Raw genomic sequence first — 10661 nt, 5'->3', positions numbered from 1 at the left:
TCGCCTCTTCACTGTTGACGTTGAGACTGGTGTTTTGCGGGTACTATTTAATGAAGCTGCCAGTTGAGGACCTGTGAGGCATCTGTTTCTCAAACTAGACACTCTAATGTATTTGTCCTCTTGCTCAGTTGTGCACCGGGGCCTCCCACTCCTCTTTCTATTCTGGTTAGAGCCAGTTTGCGCTGTTCTGTGAAGGGAGTAGTACACAGCGTTGTACGAGATCTTCAGTTTCTTGGCAATTTCTCGCATGGAATAGCCTTCATTTCTCAGAACAAGAATAGACTGACGAGTTTCAGAAGAAAGTTATTTGTTTCTGGCCATTTTGATCCTGTAATCGAACCCACAATTGCTGATGCTCCAGATACTCAACTAGTCTCAAGAAGGCCAGTTTTATTGCTTCTTTAATCAGCACAAAAGTTTTCAGCTGTGCTAACATAATTGCAAAAGGGTTTTCTAATGATCAATTAGCCTTTTAAAATGATAAACTTGGATTATCAAACACAACGTGCCATTGGAACACAGGACTGATGGTTGCTGATAATGGGCCTCTGTATGCCTATGTAGATATTCCATTAAAAATCGGCAGTTTCCAGCTACAATAGCCATTTACAACGTTAACAATGTCTACACTGTATTTCTAATCAATTTGATGTTATTTTAATGGACAAAAAAATTGCTTAAGTGACCCCAAACTTTTGAACGGTAGTGTATATATGTTTTTTGCATATCCCAACTTCCCCTAAGACATCCCCAGAGAGTGGGCGTTTGTTGACGTGTGGTGGCTTATAGCCTCACCCCACTTCAAAATAGTTTTTTAGCTTTAGACATTTCTAGGGGAAATTAGAGTTGATTGTGTTAAAATGTAAATCCATTGCTTATTTGAGAAATATGCTAATTAAGTTGGAAGAGAAAAGTATGAATTAATTGATTGATATGAAATGAATGTCATTTGCCAGAAGGGCGTGCACAGAGCTTTGGTGGGGCAGGTGCCCAAAGTGAAAAAAGGGCAGGTGCTCCAGCACCCCTAGGGCTCTATCTGTGCACGTGCCTGTTTGCCAGGAGTATCAAACCAACCAATCACATACTGTATCATCAGTCATATGACGATATAAAAATATTTTGCAACCAACTATCGACATGGAGTAAATTAGCATACCTAGATGCCAACAGAATTACTTACAAAATAGGCTACAAATTGTATTGTAACATTGTAACACAAAACATTTTTTAAAGTGTGACAGCTATCTCACCTTCGTTGAGGTTTTCACTGTCTTCTTGTAGGGCATAAAATAACCACAAAATAGGCCTACTATATTATCAACTGAAAACTAAAGCTACAAGGAAAAACCTTTCAGATAATTAATCATAAGCTCATGAATGGCATATAAATTATGCTTTGGGCTGGAAGGGGATTGCATGGCTTGCTTGATGTTAATCAACACGCGTCAGCTCACGTGCTGGTTTGTCATCTCAATTTAAAAAGCTGAAAACATTTCTGACATTTTGATAATAATACAGGCCTAGCTACAGGTAACTGCCAAAGTAAAGGAAACACTTGAGAAAATTAGGGATACAAAGTATATTGAAAGAAAGTGCTCCACACAGGTGTGGTTCCTGAGTTAATTAAGCAATTAAAACAACCCATCATGCTTAGGGTCATGTAGAAAAATGCCCAGTTGCCAATTATTTCAGCTACCATGGCTAGAAGAAGAGATCTCAGTGACTTTGAAAGACGGGGCTCAAAGGAGCATAGGGGGTTTAAAGGGTGTGTGTGTGTGTGTGTATGTGTCAGTCAACAAATCTCAACCCAATTGAACACTTATGGGAGATTCTGCAGCAGCGCCTGAGACAGCGTTTTCCACCACCATCAACAAAACACCAAATGATGGCATTTCTCGTGGTGTCGCATCCCTCCAATAGAGATCCAGACAGTTGTAGAATCTATGCCAAGGCGCATTGAAGCTGTTCTGGCGGCTCGTGGAGGCCCAACGCTCCTGTAAGACACTTTATGTTGGCGTTTCTTTTATTTTGTTACCAGTGGCTACTGCAAAAACAACATGCAGTGTTTATATACAGTGGGGTCTGAAATTATTGACACCCTTGATAAAGATGAGCAAAAATGACTGTATAAAATAAATAATTTAAATACTGAGCTCTATTGTATGCCTCAAATAATGGGGAGATTCTATTATTTTATTCTAATACAATTGCTCAGAGAAAGAGATTTTGTTTAACTATTTTCTTTCTCAAAAAAGGTAGGGGTCAAAATGATTGACACCCCTGTTTTCAATACCTTTCAATACCTCATGTTGCGAGGATAACGGCACTGAGCCTTTTTCTAAAATGTTTTAAGAGGTGGAGAACACATTGGGAGGGATCTTAGACAATTCATCCATACAGAATCCTTCCAGATCCTTGATAGCCTTCATCTGCGCTAATGGACTGCCCTCTTCGATTCAAACCACAGGTTTCCCATGGGTTTCAAGTCACGAGACTGAGATGGCAAAATGTAGATTTTGTGGCCAATTAACCATTTATTTCTGGATTTTGATGTGTACTTGGGATTATTGTCTTGCTGGAAGATACACTTGAGGCCAAGTTTCAACTAATTTCTACGCTAATCCCACCACTGGTGTGCGTTGCCAAAGAGCTACATTTTCATGTCATCTGACCAAAGCACCAGTTCCAATCCAAGTGCCAATGCTGTTTAGCAAACTCCAGGGGCCTCATTTATCAACCGTGCGTACATTTCTCACAAAATTCTGTCATACGTGGAGATTAAAGGATTTGCATGCGCAACTAATTATTGCAGTTTAAAAAAAAAAAACTAATTATTGCAGTGATAAAAACGCCCATTTGTGGAGCATATTACTTGGAGATGTTGGAACTGGGCCATGACAGTTTCTAAAATAAAAAGCAATGGCAAATTCAATCACATTTTTGTAGAAGTGTGAGCCTAATATTTTTATCTTTTTCAGTGACTTTTCAAACTAAAACTGCATGCCACCTATAGCGAGAGCCAAACACTGGCAGCACATTCTGCAACTGATTGTCAATTGAAACTATTTTAAAGCTACAGCACACTTCTATGGAAAATACAAATTGTTCAGTATTTTGTTAATCAATAGATGATTGCTTCTATCTCCTGCCTTGGTATAGGCTCTGAATTTAAATAGGCTATGACATCGTGTTCCTATCGCACAACAATAAAGTAGTCTACCCATACTGTCAAATTTGAACAGGGTACCGGTCTATTTACTTTCGAGCATGTTTGGCTATTACAATCAAATCAGAGCAAATCAAATCAAAATGTATTGGTCACATACACATATTTAGCAGATCTTATTGCGGATGTAGCAAAATGCTTGTGTTCCTAGCTCCAACAGTGCAATTGTATCTAACAATTCACAACAATACACACAATCTAAAAGTATAAGAATGGAATTAAGAAATATATTAATATTAATTGAGCGATGGATAAATGGAAGCCTAATATTAATTATGTAGCAGGAATAAACCAGTCATTTCAGAAAAGGAGAGTCATGTCCTGCAATATGATTATGATTTAGGCCTATAGGCTATATAATACAAGTAACACATTAGGCTACATGCTGCTATGCGATCTCTTTACCAAAGACAAATGCATCTGTTTTATCATTAAGCCTAAGTTTTAAAGTTTTTATTAACTTACCATTATTATAATTCCTGTGCATCAAACACCTCCATTTCCCTCAAAATAAAAACATTTTCTTGCAATAATATAGGGCTAGGAGTTGCCAGGGACCTCAAGATATTATATTATCACGATACTTAGGTGACGATACACTATGTATTGCGATTCTCACCATTCTCATGATTATATATGTATTGTGATTCCATGTTCCAAACATATTGCTGCTGCAGAGGGACAAGAGATCCACGAGAAAACGTTTTCATCAGTCATGGAAATAAAAGTGCTGAAAACAAATTGGCTCCCTATTTAAAAAGATGATGGAGAACAAGGTCTGAAGGAAAAATACTGGAATTTTGGTGCAGGTAGCCTACAGCAAACCAGTGAGGTATTGAAAGGTATTGAAAACAGGGATGTGAATAACTTTGACCACCTACCTTTTTGAGAAAATAAATATTACTTGCTAAACAAAATCTCTTTCTCTGAGCAAATGTATTAGCTAGTATAAAATAATGTAATTTCCCCATTTTGGGCATACGATGTAGCTCATTATTTGAATTATTTATTTTATACAGAAATGTTTGCTCATCTTTGTCGATAATTTAGGACCCCACTGTAATTGTCAATATAACATATGTCATGCAATTGATCGGCAATTGATCGAGTAAAATAGTAACTTTACTGGGTCGTGTTATGTTTGTTGGGCTGTTTTGAACGTGAGCTAGCTAGCCAAACAACACTCGAGTGACAGGTAAACTAGCTAAGAAATTCGCCTTATTGGCATTCTAGCTAGATGTGGGTAAAATATATCGGTAAATATTTAGGATAAAGCTACTCACTCTGCTTTCCTGGCGAGTCCCACGGAGCGGCACAGAGTCGTAGGTGTTTGCGGGACCAAGGACTTGCAGCGCGCCGGGCTTTTCTTGTCCTCCTCCGCGGAGTCGGGGCTGCTCTGTCCCGCTTTTGGAGACGGCGGGGAGGTGGGCACCAGCTGCAGTTGCTGAGGATGGTGAACTGGAGGCGTCGGAGGGGGAGGATGCTGCGGAGGTTGTGCCGACAGAGAGGCGACCTGCTGCGGTTGCTGGCTAGGATGAACCCCGGCTTTGTTGGCCCCTGGATGCTGGTGCAGGTGGACGGGTGGCTGAGGGCTTGTACTGCGGGGAGACGGGTGGTGGTGGTGGGGGTGGTGATAGGACTGATGGGGGTCCCGCAGCTGGCGGTTCTCCCCAATCAGGTTCTCCACCTTCCGCTCGAGCTCGTCGATGCGCTGGCGCTGTGTCTGGATCAGGCTCTGCTGGTTCTGCACGATGGTGGTGAGTTCCTTCAGATACAGCACGGCTTTCATTGGGTTATCCAGCAGGCTCTCCATACCTGGTTTTATATCTATCACGTTTGAATTTTCGTGATCAGCCTTTCCTGCTCAGATTCTCTCCTCGAGTGGTTTTGGCGAAGCGTTCTGTCGACCTACGTGCAAAGCGGGGATGCTTTCACTGCCTTCTGACGGTTCTCTGTGTGGAAGCTAGGTAATGGCTTCTCTTTCTCTCTCACGTCTCTCGCTCGCTCTCTCTCTCTCTCTCTGTCTCTCTCTGTCTCTGTCGCTCCCTCTCTCCCACTCTCCCTGCGTAGTGCCTACGCTGTGAGGATGCGAATAACGATGCTGATGCAAGGATCAACATCCTCAGAGGAGCTCTCTGATTGGAGGAGGAGCTAGTGGGTGGATGATGTCAACACAGCAGAGTGTGTTTGCCTGAAAATGGTAACAGCCCCTACAGTAATATTTATTCAAAGTATTTACACACGTTTTAATTCTTCACACAAGGCTGACCTTCCTGTGGTGTGCATCACACCACAACTTCACTAATAGGCAAATAATTTGAAACAACCAATGAATCGAATGTAATGTATAGGCCAATAAATTACTAATGGGCCTACATCAGCAAACCAGGCAGGCACAGACCCCAAAGACCAAGCAGAGGCAACAGTTTAGGCATGAAGAACCTTTGAAAGGAACCAGACTAGAGTTGCTGTGCAGGAGCCAGGAACCCTCCTCTACCTGACCAAATACTATCAACAGTATGAACATCCAGGACAGTGATCCTTGAGGACTATTGAAACAGAAAAGGACTAAACATCAGTAACTACTTTAAAGATGGATAGGTATCTGGTTTTAGACATGGTAGGTCCCTATTGTATTATTTCCTCTCTAACTCTCCTTCCTTTTCTACAGGTGGCTCCTGATATGCTGTTGGCTTAAGACTTCCGTGACTGCGAGTACAAAACTAGAGCATGCCAGACACCCAGAGCAAGTAAGTGCATTTCAATTGGGACTGGTGAATTGCATGCACTTGAATATACCTGCACCTATTCAATGTAATGTGCAACAACCTTATGGAGAGTATGAAGATACTGTTTGTTTACATTGACATTTTAGTCATTTAGCAGATGATCCAGAGTGACTTACAGGAACAATTAGGGTTAAGTGCCTTGCTCAAGGGCACATAAAAAGAATGACCACAAACGTATTTTTAAGTGCATTAAAACATTGTAAAATACAATAAGAGATGAGACATTAAAATAGGAAATGATGATAGCCACGTAACCATGGAGATACCAGTCAATGCACCTGCCATCTCCTGAATTATCAACCTTTTTAACACATTTTATGCTAAGCAAATAGCAGTCACTAAGCCGTTCTGGGGAGCAGTCCACCCTCTACCCACAGCCCTACCCGATGCACTAAGCCAAGGCCTCGATCCGTGTCTCTGGCACAGCCAAGTGGTCTATGATTTAGGGCTGGAGAGGGCATATTAGCAATTTGAGCCATGGTTCAGTGTGAGAAATTCATTCATTCAGGTTTAGGTTCCAACATTTGAAAGTGACTCTTAACCCCATCAAAGGCAATGTGTAGTGACATTAGAACATATCAGAAACATGTAGAATCAGGTAACACTCCCTCTTGATGGGGTTTGCCAGCACCCATACCAATCTGCATTTTAAAGCTGTTTTGCTTCTAAAACTAAGTAGTGCTGGTTCTGGTCGGTCCCTGGATGTGAGTCCATACAGTATGCTGGAAGGGGCAGAAGGGGGCATTCTACCCTATGATTTAAGGAGACCCCAATGCCCCAGGGCAGTGATGAGTACATTACCCTTCGTAGGGTACTGTCTTTTGGATGAGACATTAAACAGATGGCTGCCGTGGCATCACCCATCTAATTGGTGGTGGATGAGGTGAGTTTCCCCCACAGTGGGTTTTGAGCACTGGGAAAGTGCTATAGCCTATACATCTAATCAATTAGGGCTTATTTTAATGCAGATGTATGTTTATTGGGGTGAATCTTGTCCTGGAGGCAGAGCTGAGCGGTTTCCGCTAGATGGGCCAGTCGCAAAAAAATCAACATCGTAAAAATTTATGATAACAAAAATTAGCTTTTTGGTATTATTTTAAGGTTAGGGTTAGGTTAGGCATAAGGTTAGCAATGTGGTTAAGGTTAGGGTTAAGGTTAGGGTTAGGTTTAAAATCTGATTTTGTGACTTTGTTGCTTGGTCTGCCATGTGACAGTGGGGCCCTTTAAAGGTACTTTAATAGTCTTCCTTTGATGTTGCCTGCATCAGATAAACAATGATGTTATGCAACAAATGTTCTCTAGGGATATTTGAAGTGTGATTAGTGTTGCATTGTTGTCAGCGTTATCACGCCACAGTGTTTGTGTTGCTCTGATAAGTCATTTTGATGTTAGACTTGTTCAGCCTAAAGGAAGGTGGCTGGCAAAGATGTAGGACCCAAATAGGATTGTATAAATCAGCTTCTCACTTAGGCTCCGCTCTCTTTTAACACAGCAGTATAAAAATGACTGTATTTATTATGCAGAGTCATTTGAATCGCTGCTCGCGCTAGCTTTATTGGTATGAAAACACATTACAAAGTTAGAAATGTGGTATTCAATGTTTTCAGCAGATGTGCAAAAAGTGCATCAAAAACAAACAAAAAACACTGTATGCTCCATCCATTTGGATACAGCAATGTAGCATTACAATAAATTGGATGAGGCACGAAGGAACGTTTTACACCCCGTACTCAGTCTCTCCATTTACCAAAATGGAACTTCATAAGTCAACCAGATGGATAGGGTGTTCTGCGAAGCACGGAGAGTAAATGGGCTTTGCAGTGGCTACATGACCCCCCCAGACAAGTAACATAATACTTTAATGGGGGATATTTTCTGGCACACTGCATACACATCATAAACTGTGCATCTACAAACTAACATCCTCCCACCAATAATCTCCTCAGAGGAGGAAACAGAGGACCATCCTCAATGAAATTCAGAAAAAAATAGTGAAACAATAAAAAAGTGATCCTTTTTAGATAAAGCTATACTAGGAGGCTCATGGTTCTCACCCTTTTCAGAGCTCATGTAGTATGAACTGACATGTTGTCGACCCAATCAAAGGATCAGATAATTATTCTAGGACTGAAAGCATAACCTACAGTTAGCTAGCACTGCAGTGCATAAAATGTGGTGAGTAGTTGACTCGAAGAGAGAGAAAGACAATAGTTGAACAGTTTTGAACAAATTAATTTATTCTTCTGAGAGAGAGAGAGAGAGAGATATATGTTTTTTTCACTTACCTAGCTAGTGAATGCAGCTACCTAGTTTAGCCTACTCAAACAGAGAATGATGCTATGTAGCTAGCTGGCTATCCAACACTGGAACTCTTCCAAGTCAAGGTAAGCTTTTGGTTTCTTAAACGGAAGCAAACGGAACGAAACAGGAATAAACATACCTGAATTTGTCCAATAGAAGCTCTCATTTGCAACTGTTGAACTAATGATTACACCCTAGATCAGCTAGATGCAGCCAAGAGTGTGCAAGGCGGTATTGAATGTGTCACTGTCTGTCACCTTGATTACTCAAATTTGTATTTTGGCCTGTGTGCACCTACATTGTAAACTTTCATTCGTAGGCTAGGTTGTAGCAACCTCATGATGGGTTATCCTGTAGTAGCCTAAACCTATCGATGTTACATTGAGCTGGGTTCATGGAATGTAGTCATCCAATATGCTGTAATAGAAATAAGGCCATGCTCATTAATAAAAAAAGAACGGCCTCCCTCGTCTTAAACGGCACCGACCGCCACTGAAACGGATCCAATAGGCCCCCTAATTACATTTACATTTACGTCATTTAGCAGACGCTCTTATCCAGAGCGACTTACAAATAGGTGCATTCACCTTATAGCCAGTGGGATAACCACTTTACAATGTTTTTTTTTTTTTTTTTTTTGGGGGGTTGGGGTAAGGGGGGTAGAAGGATTACTTTATCCTATCCCAGGTATTCCTTAAAGAGGTGGGGTTTCAAATGTCTCCGGAAGGTGGTGAGTGACTCCGCTGTCCTGGCGTCGTGAGGGAGCTTGTTCCACCATTGGGGTGCCAGAGCAGCGAACAGTTTTGACTGGGCTGAGCGGGAACTATGCTTCCGCAGAGGTAGGGGAGCCAGCAGGCCAGAGGTGGATGAACGCAATGCCCTCGTTTGGGTGTAGGGACTGATCAGAGCCTGAAGGTACGGAGGTGCCGTTCCCCTCACAGCTCCGTAGGCAAGCACCATGGTCTTGTAGCAGATGCGAGCTTCAACTGGAAGCCAGTGGAGTGTGCGGAGGAGCGGGGTGACGTGAGAGAACTTGGGAAGGTTGAACACCAGACGGGCTGCGGCATTCTGGATGAGTTGTAGGGGTTTAATGGCACAGGCAGGGAGCCCAGCCAACAGCGAGTTGCAGTAATCCAGACGGGAGATGACAAGTGTCTGGATTAGGACCTGTGCCGCTTCCTGTGTAAGGCAGGGTCGTACTCTTCGAATGTTGTAGAGCATGAACCTACAGGATCGGGTCACCGCCTTGATGTTAGCGGAGAACGACAGGGTGTTGTCCAGGGTCACGCCAAGGCTCTTCGCACTCTGGGAGGAGGACACAACGGAGTTGTCAACCGTGATGGCGAGATCATGGAACAGGCAGTCCTTCCCCAGGAGGAAGAGCAGCTCCGTCTTGCCAAGGTTCAGCTTGAGGTGGTGATCCGTCATCCATACTGATATGTCTGCCAGACATGCAGAGATGCGATTCGCCACCTGGTTATCAGAAGGGGGAAAGGAGAAGATTAGTTGTGTGTCGTCAGCGTAGCAATGATAGGAGAGGCCATGTGAGGATATGACAGAGCCAAGTGACTTGGTGTATAGCGAGAATAGGAGAGGGCCTAGAACTGAGCCCTGGGGGACACCAGTGGTGAGAGCACGTGGTGCGGAGACAGCTTCTCGCCACGCCACTTGGTAGGAGCGACCGGTCAGGTAGGACGCAATCCAAGAGTGAGCCGCGCCGGAGATGCCCAGCTCGGAGAGGGTGGAGAGGAGGATCTGATGGTTCACAGTATCAAAGGCAGCAGACAGGTCTAGAAGGACAAGAGCAGAGGAGAGAGAGTTAGCTTTAGCAGTGCGGAGAGCCTCCGTGACACAGAGAAGAGCAGTCTCAGTTGAATGACCAGTCTTGAAACCTGACTGGTTTGGATCAAGAAGGTCATTCTGAGAGAGATAGCAAGAGAGTTGGCTAAAGACGGCACGCTCAATAGTTTTGGAGAGAAAAGAAAGAAGGGATACTGGTCTGTAGTTGTTGACATCAGAGGGATCGAGTGTTGGTTTTTTGAGAAGGGGTGCAACTCTCGCTCTCTTGAAGACGGAAGGGACATAGCCAGCGGTCAAGGATGAGTTGATCAGCGAGGTGAGGTAAGGGAGAAGGTCACCGGAGATGGTCTGGAGAAGAGAGGAGGGGATAGGGTCAAGCGGGCAGGTTGTTGGGCGGCCTGCCGTCACAAGTCGCAAGATTTTATCTGGAGAGAGAGGGGAGAAAGAAGTCAAAGCATAGGGTAGGGCAGTGTGAGCAGGACCAGCAGTGTCATTTGACTTAACAAACGAGGATCGGATGTCGTCAAACTTCTTTTCAAAATGGT

General features: G+C 43.1%; 1 protein-coding gene across 5 annotated transcripts in view; it reads right to left on the bottom strand.

The window, feature by feature from the left end:
• The window catches only part of LOC121543398 (IQ motif and SEC7 domain-containing protein 3), a 165100-nt gene extending 159831 nt beyond the window's left edge, over window positions 1-5269 (bottom strand). For 4 of the 5 annotated variants that reach the window (XM_041853231.2, XM_041853232.2, XM_041853233.2 and 1 more), the window contains exon 1: window positions 4510-5269. In XM_041853231.2, coding sequence (XP_041709165.2) covers window positions 4510-5039 — 530 coding nt within the window. In that variant the 5' untranslated portion in view covers window positions 5040-5269. The remainder of the gene's footprint in view (window positions 1-4509) is intronic. The other variant, XM_041853235.2, reaches the window with a different exon arrangement.
• Between the last annotated feature and the right edge of the window lie 5392 nt (window positions 5270-10661).

This window comes from Coregonus clupeaformis, chromosome 28, assembly GCF_020615455.1.
Source record: "Coregonus clupeaformis isolate EN_2021a chromosome 28, ASM2061545v1, whole genome shotgun sequence".
In the NCBI taxonomy this organism is placed as follows: domain Eukaryota; kingdom Metazoa; phylum Chordata; class Actinopteri; order Salmoniformes; family Salmonidae; genus Coregonus; species Coregonus clupeaformis.
The sequence above is the reverse complement of the archived record's forward strand: the minus strand, read 5'-3'. Positions and strand labels throughout refer to the sequence as shown.